The 20250-nt window shown below is 39.4% G+C and overlaps 2 protein-coding genes across 4 annotated transcripts in view; one reads left to right on the top strand and one right to left on the bottom strand.

Annotated features, from left to right (window-relative positions):
• LOC131538607 (gastrula zinc finger protein XlCGF8.2DB-like) overlaps positions 1 to 20250 on the top strand; it is a 41322-nt gene that overhangs the window by 17762 nt on the left and 3310 nt on the right. For 2 of the 3 annotated variants that reach the window (XM_058772539.1, XM_058772541.1), the window contains one exon: positions 14243 to 14351. The exons of the other annotated variant lie outside the window; for it this stretch is intronic. The gene's annotated coding sequence lies outside the window, so the exon portion shown is untranslated. Of the gene's footprint in view, positions 1 to 14242; positions 14352 to 20250 lie in introns of those variants that run through there. 3 annotated transcript variants of the gene reach the window in all.
• On the bottom strand, positions 12643 to 18990 carry LOC131538588 (uncharacterized). Its single transcript, XM_058772501.1, has 6 exons — positions 16999 to 18990; positions 16715 to 16892; positions 15711 to 15925; positions 15142 to 15414; positions 14834 to 14940; positions 12643 to 14436 (listed from the first exon to the last, which is right to left on the bottom strand). The coding sequence occupies exons 1-6, from the start codon at positions 18981 to 18983 to the stop codon at positions 14225 to 14227; spliced, it is 2970 nt and encodes a 989-aa protein (XP_058628484.1). The 5' UTR covers positions 18984 to 18990; the 3' UTR covers positions 12643 to 14224.

The following is a 20250-nucleotide window of genomic DNA, read 5'->3' as shown; positions in this document are numbered from 1 at the left end:
CCACTGAAGTAGTAGGGAGATGCAGGTACAGTGCAGCTAGTGGGGCGAGTGTTGGCATTTGATCTGCATCACTCTTGTCCATCCGGATGTAGCGATGCCACTCTTCTGTGGAGAAATTACTCCGTGCAGGGACAACTTGAACATAATTCTTAATGTCAGGTTTTAAACCGGATACCTTGGCAGGATCAAAGATTGGGAGGACTTTGAATAGTTCAGTGCAAGGATGTCGCTCCATCACTGCCTGTAGCTTAGTGTAACATTCTGCCATTGCTTCTTTAAACAGCTCTGAACAAGTGTCTTGGGACGCCAATCCTCAGCCTCTGCGGTGCGACCATACTCAAACAGCATGCTGAGGTCCTCCAGCTGGCTGAAGATGCTGGCAGCTGTGGGTCTGGAGGTTTCTTCCAGTTTGGTTAGGGTAGCAAGAATATCGGAGCTGTGCTCCATGATGAAGGTGGCCTGGACTTTCAGGAGCTTTCCGTTCTCTTCTAACAGAACTCCAAGGTCCCACACAGCTTTAGAGGTCGGTGGCAGTGTTGGGATGAAGGCTTGCAAGACATCAATATTTTCTGCCAGGTATTGCACAGCTTTTATCCAGGATCCCCATCTTGTCTGGACAGCAAACACTGGCATGAGAGGAGACGGGCCCTGCTGCATCATGAAGGCCCTCAATTCAAGATGACGTTTGGTTGACTGGCAGAAAACCCGCTTTACCAAAGCACACATCCGGTTCAGTTCTTCAAATGTGTCTGGAAACACCTCTAAAACCAACTGCAGCAGATGTGCCAGACAGGTGACATGATTGGCATTGGGGAATAGGCCGTGGAGAATTGTGTTATATGCCTTTTTCATATAACTTGCAGAATCGGTCACAAAAGCCCATACATCATTGAAATTGATGTTGTTGGAGTTAAGACAGCCTGCGATACAGTGCTAAAGTTAACACGATCTAGAAAAATTAGATCTGCTGCAACAGGTGGTTTGCCCACTGGCTGGAGGAGAACAGCAACGACACAACGGCCACAAGCATCTGTTGTTTCATCAGCAATTACATATACAGGACGTCCATGTACAGCCTGCTTGATATCTTCCAAATACTGAGGAAATAATTGTGGAAGGTAATCAGAGCGTAGGTGAGATGGAGCCGGAACTGACCCTCCCTGTTTGCAGTACTTCTGTAAAAAAGTTTTTTCCAGAGAGATGTCAGCTTCAATGAAGGTCTTTATGAAATCAAAGATGAACTCCTTTCTTTCAGCTGTAGATGGAGTCTTAGATATACAGGAGGCCAATGTCTGTGTTCTGAATTATGCTGGGAAGAGGGAAATACAGTATTTTAATTAGAATTAAATTTGAAAGACTTTTAATTGGTTCAGTAGACATTAAATTCAACTTTCAATTATTTAAACTGATATAATGTTTGCCTACAAAAGCACCACTGGCTCTGCACCCCTTTACCTAAACTCATTACTTCAGACTTATGTGCCTCAAGAAGCTTGCGTTCTGCAAGTGAACGTCGCTTTATTGTTCATCCCAAAGAGGCACAAAATCACTTTCACAGACTTTTAAATGAACTGTTCCCTCCTGGTGGAATGACCTGCCCAACTCAATCCCAGCAGCTGAGTCCTTAACCATCTTCAAGAATCGGCTAAAAACATATATCTTCCATCTTTATTTGACCCTCTAACTCAGTGCTTCCCAAACCTGTCCTGGAGGACCCCTAGCCCTGCACATTTTGTATGTCTCCCTTATCAGACACACCCAATTCATGTCTTGCAGTCTCTAGTAACGAGCTGATGAGTTGAATCAGGTTTGTTAGATAAGGGAGACATACAAAATGTGCAGGGCTAGGGGTCCTCCAGGACAGGTTTGGGAAGCACTGCTAACTCTAGCACTCTCTATTCTAATTGTATTCTTAAAAAAATAAAATAAATAACACTAGCTTTTCTAATCTTTTTGTATTTTATCTATTAGTTTTATTATACAATTAACAAAAGCAAAAAAGGCCTCAAAGACTAGCTTGCTCTATTCTTTTTCTATAAAAAAAACCTTGCTATGTATAGGCTACTGCATTAAGCTGAGACTTGTTATAGCACTTGCATATCATCGCTCCTTTGTTGATTTTGATTGCTTCCATTGTCCTCATTTGTAAGTCGCTTTGGATAAATTACTAAATGTAAATATATATGTATATGTATCATAGCAAAATAAAAGAGCTATACAAAGTGCTAATACGTTGTAGTGCTAGGTGGTAGGATGACCCCCACGAAGCCCCATCCCCCGTATATTCTTCTTTACTTGACAGGGCTTTATATTATAAATATGAAATATAAACATTGCATAAAAACAAATGTGCTATTTATAAAAATTTACTGATGAAACGTTAACAATTTCCTTTTCATTGGCAATGTGGTGCACAACAGATGCTAGGCTGGTTAAATTTTAAACATGGATGAAAAATTGTGAAATCGTTTGATATTCCTTAGTAATATTACTTTGAGAAGTACATTCTACCACACAATATAGCAATATATTTCTGTCATAATTTATGTCATAAAGTTAAAACTAACTTTTATTTTGGCGGATTGTAGTGAAGAGCTTTGAGTTTGCGTGTGTATCTGACGATAGTTTTCTCAATGAAATGGAGAAATCCTGGTGCAGTGACTCTCAGAGTAGCGCTGGAGATTAAGGGTGAATCCCATTTCTCTGTCTTACCCCTTCCCCTTCGTCTTACCCCTAGCCCTTGTCCCTCGAAACCGAGTGGTAAGCGCTAGGGGTGAAAACATACCCCTATGAAATGAGACACCACTTGGTTACGGTTACGTCATCATACACCGTCGCTAGCTGGCTGCTATGTCATCAGAGCCGACAAGTGTTGATCACAAACTTTGGATCGTTTTACAAACTTGTTAAAACTGTAGACATGCATGGAGTCCATTCAAGGCTAGTCTGCGGGACTGTTGTGCAAATCAGCAATGTAACGTTAGTGTAGCAAACTAGCGATTTTTTTTTTTTAAAACGTTTCAATTAAGAACATGGTTGCAAATATATATGTACAGGACTGTCTAGAGCACAAAACAAGACTGTCGTAATTTTTAAATAAATTATTTAAGCCGAAAATACTTGATTGTTGCCGGTTGCGCAGTGTGTTCTGGGTACCCCTCGGTTTCAAGTAAGCTCGCGAAAATGCTTGGTTTTAAGGGGTATCTACCCCTTCCCCTTAGCCCTACCCCTCGATAAAAACGAGATTTGGGATAGCCCTTACTCTCACGTGAACGCGCAAAACTAAGGGGAAGGGGTAAGACAGAGAATAAGTCCCTTTTTTTCTTCTTTTGGATATGGAAGTTCATGTCCTCTTGAGACGGTAGGCGATCGAGCGCCATGCGTACTTGAGTATGTGTAGTAGGCTAGTCGACACTGCGGCGCTCATTCACACAGACTTGCAGAACACGCAGATGTCAGAATAAAGGTTTTTTTTCTGCTTTACAGACAATCGTGACTTTATACTTTGTTGGCCATTAATTTTTTTCTCCATCTCTGCAACGCTATATGAAGGCATTTGAACAATACACCTCATATACCACCCAGCACCAATAGGTTCTCATCGTTATGAATTTAGCATGTATTAAGATAAAACTTTTCATCATTTTACAACACAATAAGTAAATATCACTTAAAATAAAACTTACCAACAGAACTTTGCTTTCGATTCCTGTGGCGAGCGGATTTGAGATGCTCCAGTGCCGTCTGTCGCCTCAGGTAATCGACGGAGTGCTGACAGGATTTACAGAACATCATTGCCCCATCCTCATTAAAGTCATTACCAAATTCCTTTGCTCTGTCCCGTGCCGTGATTTTTGCAGACAGGTGACGTTTTTATTTTTATTCCACGGTTAGTTTTATTTTGGACATTTTAAATATGACATTGTTCATGCGCTGCACTCTCACATAAGTCACGTCAAACAGCACAACTTCAAACGCATGGGCGCAGGCTGTGTATACTTAGAGAATGACAGGCGCTACAATCTGCAGATATCTGCGGCCGTGGATTCCGTGGACATATTAGTACCAATAAGACATATTGCTCCTACTATGCACAATTTAGCTTTCTGCAGTCCTACCTACTTTACTGTGCACTTCTCTACCTGTATTTACACACAATTATGCTTTAAATTGCTTTCTACTATCACCAAAGACTTTGCTATTACTTTACTCTAGTTCACTGAAACTGCTGACATATTACCATCAGTCTGTTAAAAATGTTCTTAATTTCACAAACCAACAACAATCCTATATACATCGGCGCCAATAGTCTTGTGGTTAGTGCACTGACATATAGCGCAACTGTGCTCACAGCGACCCGAGTTTGATTCCTGTCTCGAGGTCCTTTGACGATCCCGCCCCCTCTCTCCACCCAATGCTTTCCTGTCTGCTCTCTACTACTGTCCTATCTAAAAAAGGCATAAAAAGCCCAAAAATATAACTTAAAAAAACAAAAAAAAAAACAATCCTATATACTACTGTTTTATAGACCCTTTTTCTGTTGGTAAACAATGTGACTTTTTGCTGTGGGCGGGGCTTAGCTGGAGGCAGAAAGATTCCACTGACCGCTTCACTAACGCTAGCTATAAAGTTTGTTTACCTTGTTTTTTTTAACAATAGCTGGAGAAAATCCGATTTTACCTGCATATGTAAGGTCACTCACGGTGCAGGACCATGATTGTTATTTAAATAAGTTAGCTTTAACGGACAAAGTCAGATTGGCCGACCCTGTGCTCATGGATGGACGATCTGACAGGATTACCTCTGACTGAGTGACTCGAGTCGCATATAACGTTAGAGAAACTTAACGAGTAGTTAGAGAAACTCACCTATGTCTATCTAGTCATGAAGATGTATATTTCAACGTCAGCAGGCTATTTTTACAGCTAACGTTACGTGAGAGTGAACTGGGCCAAAATACAAAAAGTTAAACATTCAATGTGATGATATATTATTTGAAGATGTATGTATCATGGCCAAATAGTTATTTTAAAGTAGGCCTATATAGATACATCCTGTAAATTAAATTTACAATACTTTACATTGTAAATCCTTTAAATTAAATTTACAATACTTTACATACAGTACATTTAAAGGAAGATGTGAATAGTTTCTAGAAATAAAAATTCCAGAAATTAATTTTGAACTTTCTGTATTTGATTATTCTCTCTTACTAAGTTCTTAGAAAGTCCAGCCACTATCAATCACAACAATATATATTACAGATGATTAAGCATATACATCGTCAGTTTGTTGTTTTACACACATGCACACAGACATTATTTCATAGTTGTGAGATGAATAAGAAATCTTTAGACACGTAACACAAACCATAATCCATAACAACAAAAGACAATACTTTATTTAACCTTTTCTGATAAGAAGTGTGCGCTGCAAACGCGAGTATTTTTGACGATAGTTTTTGTCCAGTCCGCTCGTTTTATCGCGTTTAAACACAGCTGTCATCAGTTTTTTGTCTGGGAGTGGCAGCAGGTACTATGTCGATTCTTGCATCCAACATCACAACAAGATGATATTTTAAGCTCCTCATGTAACCGAATCTGCTCTGGTTTGAATGGGCCTCCTCCAGTTCTCCCTTTGTTTTGCCTCCAGAAAAAAATTGTTGCTCCCTACACAAACACCGCTGCTGCTGCTGCTCCAGAACCCACAGAGTACCCTCTCTGGACTGATATATGAGGATGAAGCTAATGGTTCAGAAACCTTTATGTACTACTTTGATGGCACAGTAAAATCTACTGGCCTAACTAATAAAATTTAAATATTATAAACGACAAATTAACAGTCAATAAAATAGGAACAAACACACAAATAACAAACATAGATAAATACAACAGAAAAAAAAAAAGCTATATAAAATAACTGATGATATCAAACAAGATCTAACAATAGTATTCTGGAACAGAAATGTAAAACATTAAATGAAAAAAACCCTACATATTATTGATTGTATAAATTAAATATAGATTAATCTTTGTTAAAGCTGTATATTCTTATTCGATTAGCACCATAGACTAAAAACACAGAGAAGACAGCTGGTATTTATGGGCTACTGTCCCTTTAAGACCTGATGTACGGATCCAAAATAATGATACACATCCGATTTCTTACTGTTAATGTCCACTTAACGGAATGTGTTTATGAAAATAATAAAGTGTTAAAATTGATTAAATGGTAAGATTTAGAAACACATGCAAAAGATAAAGTTTCACTCTGTGATCTTGCAACTAATCCGCGAATCACATGCGTGCCGAACCGTGGGGCCTGTTCTATACCGATCACAGACTTTACAAGGCACCCTGGTTGGGAAAGACTGCATTTATGTTGCATGCAATTTTTCTCATCGGAGGATATTCAGAGTTCCATGTGGGTTTTTTCAAACGGAACGCACACGCAGGTCGGGGTTTCTTCTCGGAACTCTGTCCGCTTCGCTCAACACAAAGTTGAGAATTCAATATGGCCGCTCCCAACGTGAAACGTAAGTGAAAGATGAATATATATATATATATATATATATATATATATATATATATATATATTTATTTATTTATTTTTTATTATATAGATTTAGTTATATTCCCATGTCATTATTGAGTCATACACTCATTCTTGCCCAACCTCTATCTGCGAACATGTTGCTATGGTGTATGTGTCTGCAGCTTCAAAATGCGGTGCAATGCTTTGTTTTTGCTAACAATGCTAATGCTAACATGAGTGAACTCAATTACATTAGGCGTGTTCGACTTGAAGCTGCATGTCAAAGTACAGCGAGAGCGATCCGAAAGTCTGCTGTGGGTACTCTACAGGCGGCCCGTCTGCATTAATTCTGTATCATAACGTGATTCTACTCCACAACATCAGTCGAGTGTTTGAAATAACTTCATTTTGTGAGCTGATGTGCGGTTTTCATCACAGAATTAAGCAGAGATAATAATATATTCTATACGGTAATAAAGGCTATGTTGATTAGCTTTGGAATATAAATATACTTTATTAATATGAAAATACCAGAGGTGGCTTGAAGAACACAGATAAATCACATATTGTCGCGTCGTATGTTTACTGTCATATACTGTTGGATATTTAAATAAATAGCCAGACCGCAAAAAGATTCAATCACCCAAGCAATCTTGTTCATAAATTACAGGATTCGTCTATTAAAGCATTAAAACTGTAACATTCAAATCTGTTGCCGCTGACCAGAGAGAGCAGTTTACCTACATGAAACATATTTACGAAGTATTTTGTATCGTTATTTCTGTGTTACAGACATTTAAATAATCGAGAAGTACTGGGATAAAAGATTAGCTCGGATATAAACACTACAGAAGCGCTCAAAATAGAATACACCTTTTTTAAAACTGAGATGCTTCAAATAAAGTTTGTATCAATTACAACCAATTGCCAGCAGGTGGAGACAAGAGACTTCAAATGAGACTTGTTCAAAAACGTTGATTCATTCAGGAATTAAACAAGTGAAGTCTTAATGAGCAAGTTTTTTTATAAATTCGTTGAATATTGTGTTTTATATATAGACTGCAGCAAATTTTAATATAAACTCTAGTAAATTACACATTATTTTGTTTAGTTGTCTTTTTTCAGAATCATGGTGGGAGAACAGTATTTGAAAATAAAATATTGATACAATATAGTTAATATGCAAATGAAAAATAATACTTTCTAAAGAAATTTGTGAACTCTATTTGCTCAAGAATGTTTTGAGTTTTAGCATTTTGAGTTTATTTTTTTTGCATCAATATAGCAAAACAAACTTTTAATCCAATTTTTTGTTCTAGCTTTTTACTTTTAAAAAAGAAGAAAATCTAAATCTGTAAATCTGCAAATATTGTCTTTCTTAAAGTTCGATAATGCAAATTGTAATGTGTGGCCCTTCACATTTTATGTAGTTTAAATGCGGCCCGCTTGGCCTCTGAACTTGAGTACCCCTACAAACACTGCTCGGTCTGCACGGCACTGCTTCAAGTCGAACACATACCTATTTTTCTGACTTCTCTAGAGGAACGAGGCCCACTTGGATGTGATGTTATTCCCAGCCTCGACTTCCGAGGTAAATCGACCCCAGCATTCATTGTTATTTTTGGCCTGTCTGTTAGGTTTAATACTTTAACACTTAATACTTTGGTTTCAACAGCATTAAGGCTTTATCTATAAATGTATGTGCGGTGGGGTGGTATGAAATGATGAGACTTAGTAATTGTGCAATGAAATTAGGAATTTATAATCAGGCCCGGATTAACACAGTGTAGTGCCCTAGGGTGACTACATTTAAAGAACTTTAGAAGCATCTCTAACTAAGCAACCAGCTAAAAGAGAAAACCGTTCAACAAATTCCAAATGGACAACAGCATCACATATTTGCCCAAAAATAATGGTAAATAAGCCCTTACCTTTAGCAGAACATCTTTTTTCTCGCCTTTGTGCATGCAAAATCATTAATTAAATCCTCAAAGTCCATTCCCTTTACTAGTTCGGATTCAATAGCCAGTAGGGAGAGTGCAGACAGCCGCTTCTGTCTCATGGTTGTCCTGAGTTCATTCTTTACTCTTTTAAGTTGAGAAAAGGATCTCTCGCCCTCGCAGTTGGTAACGGGCAGGGTTAAGAATAGTCTGAGTGCAACGAATACACTTGGGAAAGTAGTCTGTAACCCATTTTTCGTAGAATTTGCAGCATATCCTCTGGTGAACGATTTTCTCTTCCCGCACGAAATTCTTGAACTGAAGAAGTTCATCTCCAAAGTCTTTGTCCAGGTCATCTGGATATATGGATGAGAGCGCAGCAGCACGTTTATGCACACCATCACAGTCTGTATCGGTATCAAACAAAACCCCAAATAGTCCATTCAAGTCCCTGTATGCATCAATGCGTTTAGCAAGACAGGACAGCAACCTGTCAATGATCACATTATATGTTTCCACCTTAAATCGCTGACTTCCATTTAGGATCTCGTCATTCTCCGTGGACTCATCTGCAAATATTTTTCTTTTTCTCCCCCGCTGTGTCTCGTGTTGATAGAATTGAGTCACACACTTCATGTCCCGAGATGACTTTTCGAACTGATAAAATTGATCTCTGAGTGTTGCCACAAACGAATGCAGAGATTCCAGCAATCGCTGTGCAGTATCTAAGTTTATATCATGCTTCTGCAATGCGTCACTTGTGGCTTTGAACCTACTCAGCACAGTATCCCATAGATTCGCCATTATTGATGTCTCCAGTTTGTCAAGTTTATGACAGAGCACAGCAGCCTCACGCTTTGCATCATTCTTCTCCTCTGCATCTGTTGCGAACCTTCCCAAGGCCTCTCTTATTGAACTGTAGTTTTCTCTCAAAGCTTTGGTGGAGTCAGCTCTACAACTCCATCTAGTATTTGACAGTGGTTTAAGAGTACAGCTGATCTTCACATCCTTGTGGTTAAATATCCGACTCCAACGATGAGGGGATGCGGCACAAAACGCATACAGTGACTGAAGTAGATCAAAGAAATCACTCGCATCTTTACAGCTGTTGTCAATGCTGTTTACACCGACAAGATTAAGCGAATGTCCAGCACAAGGCACATAATGAATCAGAGGGTTCATTTTTTTCAGATGTGCCTGAAGACCGTTATATTTACCAGCCATGTTACTGGCATTGTCGTAACTTTGTCCCCGGCAATTTGACAAGTTTAACCCCAGATCATGAACCATTTTTATCACGCATTCAGCGAGACTTGCTCCAGTGTGGCTGTGAATAGGCTCGAAACCAATGAATCTCTCCACCACTTTCCCTTCCTCGCTGACAAATCTAAAAATGAATGTCAACTGATCAACGTCGACAAATCAGGGGTTGAGTCTCGATGACTGAGAAATACTTAGCATGCTGAAGTTCCTCTGCAATTCTTTTCTTTACTTTCTCGCCCATTAAGCAAATGAACTCCTCACAAACAGTCGATGACAGGTATGATGTTGTCCCTCGTCCCTTTTGACCATACTTTTCTAAGTGTTCTCTTAAAAATGGATCAAACTGTGCAATAAGTTCCAGCAATCCGAGGTAATTGCCATTACTTGATGAGCACAGATGTTCGTCATCGCCTCTGAATGGTAGGCCTCTCACTCAAGAATTTAATTACAGCCACAATGCGTCTCAAGACCTCCTTCCAATATTTGCCCTCAGCATCCCTCTGCCGCCTGAGCGAAGCATCCACTGTGCCCACATTCTTCGATCTGTGCAGTAAAGTCAGCATGCTGTGCCTATGGTTTGCACTCTTCTCATGGTCCGAAATTCGCTCAGGATGTCTCCAGTCAGAGAACCCAGACGTAAAAGCATTACGTTGTGAGGATAGCAGTTTACAGGCAAAGCAGTAAACCATACCTGCTGATGGTGAGTAAATTAACCACTCTCTAGACACTACCTCGTTGTTTGGGAGGAAACAATGCAATAAATCATTGGTAAGTGATCGCGTTTTACCTCCAATACCGATGTCCCGCACAGATGCTGGGTATTTAGGCGCCCTATTCTGAAAGGCCGCAGGACCTTGAGAAATGGCAGCTTCCCTGACGTGGTCTGTGATAGCTCCCCATAGTTCAGGGTCCGTTGAGATGGCAAAGTCCTCTGACGGCTGCTGCACCTGATCCTCCGGCCTACGTGTGATATTATTTCCATCAACCTCGTGAGCCCCATCATCCTCTTTGTTGCCTCCATTCTCCTGCACCTCGTTACCACCTTCGCTCACAACATTAGCTGCTGCTTGAGTAGCTGCTCCACTAGTGCCTTCTGCTGGTGCCGATGTCTCTGTCTTTTCTTCATTTCGACGAAAAAAACTTGATATTGCAGGTACTTTTTGAAGGGTGGCTATGTGTCGTGATACTTTCTCTTTTTAATTTACGTTTCGCACAACCGCTCAACTGATGCTGCCTATCCATTTTCAATTTGATATTGATATTGTAAATTGGCGGGCCGGGCTCGACTCTGACTGGGGGGAGGGGCAAATGCACCGTGACCTAACCCAATCACAATTCTTTATAAATGCATATATTTTATATTATTTCTGTATCATCATATCACTAACTGTTAATTTTGTATCTGCATCTCTTCCAGCAAAATAATATATATACAAAACATGAAAAATATTTTTTCATATCTTAATCACTTGGTGCCCCCCTATTGGCTGGTGCCCCAGGGCACTCGCCCAATCCAGTCTATGGATAATCCGGCCCTGTTTATAATTTAGAACTAGGAATTACACAAATCATCTGCAATCATGCAAAGATATTAAAGTGTTACTAAGAAGAACAAATAAGAAATTAAACATTATTTAAACTATAAACAAAATGATTGAACATTACACAATATTAAGTTGAACATTACTTACAGAAATATAAGAAGGTTGAATTTATTAATTTATTTAGTGAATTCATTCAAGTTAAGTTATTTAGATTAAATTACAGAAAAAGTAAAAAACAACAAACTGAACCAATGTCTTTTTTCCATTAGTCGATTGGATTGAGGGATTCCATGCTCTCAGCTGGGTCCAGGGATTCCCCATTCTGATCTAGATCTATGGATGAGGATAAGGGAAACATACAACATTTGCAGGGTAGAGGGGCCTCCAGAACAGGTTTGATAACCCCTGCTGTAATAATTTAATTTAATGATGTAACGTTACAAATCAAAGCAATTTGAATTTGTTCAAGCAACACGAAGAATAATATAACCATTATTTCAGTACCTGATAGTAATACACACATTTCAACGTTTGCATAGTGTAAGGTGTGACCACTATTTGCACAGCACATCTTACCTCGTTTGTCCTGTTCTGAAGATGCAGGACATGTATCTCCAAAGCTGCAGCCCAGCGGTGGCATTAACTCAACGTTATCATCAGCGTCATTGATGGCAGACAATTCTAAAAACAAAAACAAGACAACAGTGCTTTAAAAAATATTTTCCACAATGTTCTGTGATACTTTAAACATTTAAATGACCGATAATACAGTCCTAACCAGGCAAACGTTAGCAAATTATGCTAACAAAATTATGATAAATGAATCCCTCACTAAACAGCTAAGAAATACATAGCTGGCTGGCAACAAATGAAACAAAACAGTATAACAATTGAACTTACCAGGATCAGTGCAACTTTGCTGCAGCGAATCATCCACCATTGACTCGAGTGTTATTGTTGCCGAGTTCAGTGCCCCGGTCACCTGGCATGTCGGTCTATCAAATGTGGGTTTCGACGTGGCCGGCCATTGCCGCTTCGACCGAGGTCCTTTTTCTGGTCCCTGTACTCCTTCTTTAGTTTTTTTAATTTGTTGCTAATCTGCTCGACGTTCCTCTCGTACCCCGCTGCAGCCATCTCGCACTGAATTTGCTGCAACACCGGTTTTGTCCGTGAAGCACCCTCTAATTTATTCTGGACTTCTGCAGAGGACCAGATTGCAAGAAAACAGCTTGTTTCCTCCTCGGACCACTGCTGTTTTTGCTTAATGGCGTTCCATCGTGTTTAGCTGCTATTTCAAATATGGCGGTCCAAAGTTTCTGTCGTCCTGTTGGTCACGGTAACCCCGCCCCCAGCCCCTGACGCAAGCGGTTCTTCCTTCTAGCCCAGCAATATTTTGGTGCTACTCATGAACCGCTTTTCCTGGTTCGGAGCTGGTGCTTTGGGTGTGGGAACCGGTTTGAAACTAGGCTATGGCTCCTAGCCAGCACTGGAACTGCTTTGGTGGAAAAGGGGTATCTGCCAGGTTTTGAAATAATGACAACAAACTTTGTGTGTGCCATTATCACCTCACACAAAATAATATGCTTACAGCGCCACCTGTTGGTCAAAAGTAATCAGCCATTTAATGATATTGCTAGAGGTTGTATTTATGAATTTTCTGCCATTCAATTGAAATCATCCTACAATTGCTATTAGTACACATTGTTGCATTTGGTCTGATGCTGCATGCTATGCTTAGCTCCTCATTTGGCCGCTGGAGTGCTTGGCCCCTTAATTGCTGCTTGCAGCTATATTTACATTTGTAACTAGAAGCATTTTGGGCCTCATTCAAGATTCATAAATATAGGAGTAAATTCTGAGTAATTTGCGTGTAAAACAGACCTTCCCGAAAACTCTCTTCTGGATTCACAAACGCTTCGTAAATACACGTTTCGTACCAACTAACATTTTGAAAATATGAACATTTTCATGAATGTCAGAACAGCTTTACGAACGATTTACACAAAAATTTGTTCTGCACAGGTTTCATGAATGATTCCCATTGACTGTAGAGTGATTTTTAATTCTAACACCTAAAAGTCAATAACAATAAAGACTTAATATTACTGCTCTATACTGTCCCTTTTTATTTTTCACTTTTTGATCAACTCCATATGTTTAGTCATTTATCTCTGTCCCATTTTCCCTGTTGATTATATGATAATGAGTGATTATCTAATTTTAAGAATGAAATAGGAACAAAAATAAAATAAAATTTTATTGGCACATTTTCAGAAATTACAATCAGTTGCAATCAAGTACAAAGCCATTCACCAGCATCATGCAGATCAGTAACAAAACATTTTACAATACATTTGTGAAAAGTGGAGATTCATTTCACTGATTATGAAGAATTATGCGATTATAAAATCGGTACAATTTTAAGTATAATGATTTCAGTGTTTTTATAACTTTTAATCAGGGCACTATAGAGCAATACTGAAGAGAAGCTGAAAATTTGTTTTTAGATTTTATTCCTGTTATATATTTTTGAAATTTAATCACAACCCAACACCATTCTTATGATCAGATTTCAATTCATGTTTTGTGGAATAACCCTGTAGTATTCTGATTTTCTAAACGCTTAAAACCAAACTTAAGTTACTACAATAAAACACTAGATTTGTTTTAATAGAACACAATATTTCTAGACACTTTTACTGATTTTGAGTTTTAAATGCTTATCATCCTAAAAAAAAATAAAAAGCTTAAAATCACCAAAATGATCTATCAATATTACAAGATATCTTTACTTGCTAAAATAATTTTTCATTTATTTATTGCAATCAATGCAATTTCAGTGGCAGAGAGCAATCATTTCCTATTTTCGATCTTCATCACAATCATCATCATATTTATCATAAGGCGCTGAAGAGAAATTGTGTTCACTAACACTGGGCATTTTTACTGTAACCCCTGCAGAACCTGGCCGTACTCTGCAGTGTTAGTGTCCTCGTGCTGGTCCTGATTCACCCACTCGTCCAGACGCTCACACTGGTTCTGATCCAGGATTCCCAAGCGGTTATATTCTGACACCAGGTTTCTGTATCCTGCTTTGTAGTAGCCTCGGATACCTTCATCGGACAAAACGTGGCACTGAGAGGGAATGCTTTCACCTGGAATTACACACAAGCATATTGTTTAGTCCAGCAACACTGCAGCTCTTCTATGCTTGGACTATCAGTTGTGTCATGCATGCTTTATTTCATATCTTGTGTATATTGCTCAAATGACAATAAAACTCTTTAATCTAATTTGTCAAAGATTACATTTTCACCATAAAAACGATTACACAAGCTTTTAATCTGTTTATTATCAGTACGCGTCCCTGTGAATGAGCTGATCTAAGCAGTCAGAGCTACTGTCATTAATACAGTTTTTTTTATTAAAATAATCAAAAGCAGCATGGTGAAACAACCGTAATATTCCAGTAGCTGCTGCATTACCAAATCACAGTATCTGCTGGAGAGTAGATCATGTGTTTCACAGGACTAACACCTCAGAGTTTCTTACCCAGAGCTCCTCTCAGCTTTTGTGAGGTGAGCGGGTGATGTAGAATCATGCAGCGTTTCAGCAGAAGCTCCACGTCTCCACTAATTATGGTGTCAGCTAGAAGTTTCCTGAAAAAAGAAAGAAATGTTAAAAGCCGATTTAGCCATTTTCTTTGTTTTTATAAGATAAACACTCAGCTGCTTAACATTTGTAATGCTGTACTGAAAATGTTCAATGTTTAGTATCACTACAAATTCCTGTAGTGTTAATTGGAATTCTGTATAGAGAATTTAATACATAACCATTAACACAATGGATGTGAATGTTACCTGGCCATCTGTGAGTGGCTGCTTGGGCCCGTAGTTAAAGCTCGTCTGTGATCTTGTCCCAGAACCTCCATGGAAATCAGGTTCCATCCATTACTGTCAGTCTTTATGCTGCTGATTAGTTTATAAAGCGGCAGGTTTTTATTTTTAAGCTCGCTCACTGAGTTTGGGTTATCTATGACCGCCTCAGCAAGTCTGATGGAGTCCTTCGGTGGAATGTGGCTTGTGTTAAGTGTCCCCGTGGTGTTCTTACTGGACATCCGAGCACTTACGACACTGCGCAGAGAGAATGAGAATTTGAAAGAATTAAATTAGCATGAAATTTACTTACTTGCACTAATAAGCTAATTTAGAGCACAGGTGAGTATTTTTAGCTTCCTCTAGCTTCTGTTGTTGTATGGAATCAAATAAACGGACACATGACGCTCCTGGTTATGCATACCATTTTTAAATACTTAAATTATTATTATCTTTTGCTGTATCAGATGAATCCTCTTTCTTTCGTGGATCTCCATACACAGTGGTGTTATGTTGTGACTAAATAACAGAAATCACCTTCGGCAATCAATTACCTTTTATATTCACCAACAAATCCAAGATGGTACATTTTGATGAGGATTTCGCCACTTCTGATGAATTTAACACTATGTAAGTATTTCTGCAGTGCAACGTCTGTCGTCTTTGTATTTCCTCCAGTTATGCTGTATTTATTGGGGTTTTTGTGACAGAAGTCGTATCCTCTTTGGAGAATAAGCAGGGGTGTGTACGATTCAAGGTTTGTCTGGATCTAGTGAGAAATTACAAGTCTGAGATTAAACATAATCCTGATCATCTCATCACATGTGCAGATGACCGAGTAACACTATACACTGATTGGCCAAGAATCTAATTTTTATCCATCCATTTTCTGTACCATTTACTCTACACAGGTTCGCAGAAAGCCTGGAGCCTACCCCTGAACACTTGGGTCATAAGGTGGGGCGCAGGGAAAAATCACGTATATATGTTACACACTACAGATAATTTAGAGATGTCAATCAACCTGCATCGCATGTCTTTAGACTGGGGAAGAAAACCAGAGTACCCAGAGGACACCCTAAGACTTGGGGAGAGCATGTAAACTTGACAGAATCCAACCCCAAATTCAAGAGGTGTGAGGCAAATGTGCTCCTCAAAAAGTCCACCTCAAAATGTTTTACTAATTAATCCCCTTAATTAGTAACGATGTGATACACGGCAAAATCCACTGTGTTCAATGAACACTAATCAGTGTCTATATGGGTCTAATCTACAGAGTGAAGTAACTGCAGTGAATGAGATAATTAACTGATTAATTAAGTGATGATTGCGCATTAGTGATAGCACTGATAGCCTCGTGGGCACTGTGTCGACATATAGCGCCGTTGCACTATGGGCATCCCAGGTTTGAGCCCCTACTCGTGGATCTTTCCCAATCCTGATCCAGTGATTTCAGTACATCAGTAAATATGAGCAGATCTAGAACTAAAATCTGGCACTCAGGAGGGGCACACATTGTCACGTGAAGAAATCAGAGCCATAAATTAAGTTTACTCACCTCATTTTTCACTTTCTTACGTAGCGTCAAAGCTTCCATCTTTGGTTCTTCTGTCTCGCTGCCAGTTGCTTGTGCTACAGCATGATAAAGAGCGTTCTGATGATCTGAGTTAACGCTGACTATCCTGCCATCATCCTGTACGATGTCAAAATGGCCGCTGTACAGCTGTGTATCAGCTCTGTAAAATTAAAAGTAACTACATTCAGTACATGAAGTTTGTAAGCATTAACACTGAAACACATTTTTATATGAAAGCTATATAAGGCTCTAATGATTAATCTTACTGTGATGGATGTGTGGTTATTGGAGATTTAGTTAATGTCAATTTTATATCGTCTGCTGATTTGTTGGTTCCCGGGTAACGTTCCACAGAGAGCTGTTTTTCATTTTCATCAATGACAGTGAGTAGAATTCCTTTTCCACCAAGCAGGTTGCTTTTTGTGAGCACATACACATCGAGGGCTGTTGTAGGCTGATCAGCATTGCACATGTCTTCTGTATACTGCATTAGCTTTGTTTTGTCCTCATCTGACAGCTGTTCCACTTCCTTGTGGCTCGCAGATCTCTTGTTGTGTTTTTCCTTCTGGTCATCAAAGAAACGCTGAGTTTTATGTCTGCGCATGACGTGGTCCACCGCCTGTCCTACAACACGGTTCAACTGATTCTTAAATGTGCTTGTCATTAAAGAACTCATATGTTCTGAACAGGAGCTGATGAATTGCTCAGACACATTCTGGGTGATAGTCTGAAGAAGTTCACCTTTAAGGCGCTGTACGTCCTGTAAATGGTGTCGTCCATCTTGGTCATACTTTGTCATTTCTTTCTGAAGCTCACTGATGCTCTCCAGTAATTCAGGAACTAATTTCTGTTGTATAATCTCCTTTGTTGGTATGGCACTCAGTATTTGAACAAGAGATGCTGAGTACTCCGCTACTTTCAGAGCCTGCTTTGCCATGTCATATACTCCTGACAGTTTGGCTTTATTCTTAAGATCTGATGCTGCTTCACACACCTCAGAGAGTTTGCTGATAACATCCTGTGCTGTGGTACAGTCCAGTATGAGGTCAGGAATTATCTCTTCGCAGAGCATCCCAACTGATTTTTTTATTTGCTTCTCATAATTCTGATCAATCTTGAAATTCTCTTTTTTCAGTGCTGCTTTGGGAATGCCTGAGCTGATGAACTCCACAAGAGTCTGATCCAGTTTACTGCTCTGCTTCACTGATGAAGTAACAACATTCTCAAAGCTGCTTTGTAAAATCTTCTTAAAGACTTCCTGAAGGGCTGCATCAATTGCGTAGTTCATGGCAGTGACCTCAGACTGTTTCCCGATTTCCTGAACTGCATATTTAGTTGCAAATTTGAAGTTCTGTTTGAGCACTGTAGAAGATGTCATGTTTTTCATTGCAGCCTTGAAAGATTCCTTACTGACGGACGATAAACCAGACTGAACGCCTCCTTTGAATGAAGTAAACATTGCCTTTCCTGATTTGATGAATTCAGATGCAACAGAAGAAAAAGACTTTGTACCATCGAGGAGACTTTTTGTCACTTTAAACACTGAGGTAACTGCTTTCTTGATAACGCTAAAGCCAGCTGTTATCAAAGAAAGCCCAATGCTGATACTCTTAGATATTGCCCATGACACCCAATCGAATGTACCCTTTATCATTCCCTCTATTCCACTGATCATGTCAGACACTCCTTCTGAAATCAGGCCCAATCCAAACTGGCTGGCCGTTCCAAATGTCAGAGCACAAACAAGAACCCCAGCAAGAACCTGTACCACGCCGAGTATGAAACATATCAAAGCATCTATGCAAAACCTGGGCTTCTTTTTCACCTCAAAAACAACACCGAGGCCATAGTCGTATAACGATCTGAGCTCATTAGTGACGATGAAGTTCTTTTCTTCAGACAGCATGTAGACTGAACACTCCTCTGTAATGGCGTCACTGTTGTCTTTTTCCAGCTCTTTAAGTTTAAGCAATGCGTTATCAATGTACGTCATCCAAGACTTAAAGATGTTCATTCTGGCCTCCATTTGACTCTGAAAGTTGTTGTTGTCTGTGCTCTGATCTTTGTTTCCAGTGATCGATAAGTTACATGAGACCATTGTGTTTGAGACTTCTGAGATGTAGACATCAATGGATTTCTTTGCGTCTTCCAGCAGGTTCATAGCATCTGCTTTATAGTTACCTTTACCAAGGTTAATAGTGATGTACGCCTGGTTATAGAGTGCCACAGCCCTGTAGTGTGGGTCAGACATTGCAACTTTTTGCCAATAGTATTTAGCTCCATAATCATTTTTGGATTTTTCACGGCAGTGTAGATCAGTTTTAACAATTGCCTGTTTGACGTGATCATAGAAATTATCACATTCTCCTCGCAGCAGTTTTCCACTGGTTTCATTTATTGTCCTGATAAGGTCTGCTTCGAGTTGTCTGCTGTCATCATGCCTATTGATGTGATCCTCATGAAGGGTTAACCACAAGGCCCAAGATTCTTTCAAAGCATTGATGGCAGGCTGATAATCAAACTTTGGCAGACGATGTTTAAAGCAATCAGGGATTTCATTGAGCTGCATTTGCATGGGATCCAGTTTTTCTTTCTCTGAGTACTGCCCATCAAAGTCCTTCAACAATTTACAAAATGTGGAGAATAGATTTTCCTTTAGGTTTATTTCAACCAGCTCATCATTTTCCATGTCTTGGATTCGTTTAATTTCATAATCCTCTCTTAGCTGGCGCATGATTTCTACAGACTGACCTTGGTAAGCGGGTGCGAGATGATCACAGTTCAAAACCATCTGGACCATCCCAGGATTGCCTTTTCGAGACGTACGACCAAATATTTGTTTCTCCACTCTTCGGTTGTGTGGAAAGTGAGTAAGAAGAACAAAAAGACCACCACACTTATTCACACTTTCATCAACCTTTATATCTGTCCCCCGTCCTCCCAGATTTGTAGCAATAATGATTCTGCCTGCGCAGAACTTCTCTCTTTCAATGTTGTGCTTCTCACTGATTGTGTACAAAGTAATCTGTTCTGCCTTAAATCTGCCTTCATCTTGTATTTTCTTATGTAGTTCATCTGCTGTTTTAACATCTTCGCAAATTACCATGACAACTTGTCCTCTCTCTGCTACTTTCCATGAAGTTTCACAAATAGTCTGGATCCATTGGTAATTCCCACCTTTCACCTGGATGACTGGAAGCTCCACCACCCTTTTATGGCGATGTGCAGGTACAATGTAGCTTGTTGCTTTATAATGTTTTGCCAGAAAATCCTGATCTGCTTTACCTCCTAACGTACCAGAAACACCAAATATACCTCTCACGTTGAGGTACCTTTTGAAATAATGGAAATTTGACAAGTAATTTGTCACATTGGATATCGGTGAAATTGCAAGTTGGTGCTTGAACTCTAAAAACTGCTGCAGACCATTACCCCACTTCTTGTTTTTCTCCAGCACACCGCTCGCTTTGAAGTCCACTGGAATTATTGCATTATACTGGTCTCTGTCATGACTCTTG

Source organism: Onychostoma macrolepis, chromosome 04 (assembly GCF_012432095.1).
Source record: "Onychostoma macrolepis isolate SWU-2019 chromosome 04, ASM1243209v1, whole genome shotgun sequence".
In the NCBI taxonomy this organism is placed as follows: Eukaryota; Metazoa; Chordata; class Actinopteri; order Cypriniformes; family Cyprinidae; genus Onychostoma; species Onychostoma macrolepis.
The sequence above is the reverse complement of the archived record's forward strand: the minus strand, read 5'-3'. Positions and strand labels throughout refer to the sequence as shown.

What these genes read in the sequence shown, in the direction of transcription:
- LOC131538588 (XM_058772501.1), bottom strand. Translation starts at nt 18,983, where the DNA reads ATGTCTGACCCACACTACAGGGCTGTGGCACTCTATAACCAGGCGTAC. An exon ending in GTAAGAAAGTGAAAAATGAG is followed by an intron (nt 15,926 to 16,714) that starts GTGAGTAAACTT and finishes ATTTCTCACTAG; the next exon opens with ATCCAGACAAACCTTGAATC. An exon ending in TTTGTTGGTGAATATAAAAG is followed by an intron (nt 15,415 to 15,710) that starts GTAATTGATTGC and finishes CTCTCTGCGCAG; the next exon opens with TGTCGTAAGTGCTCGGATGT.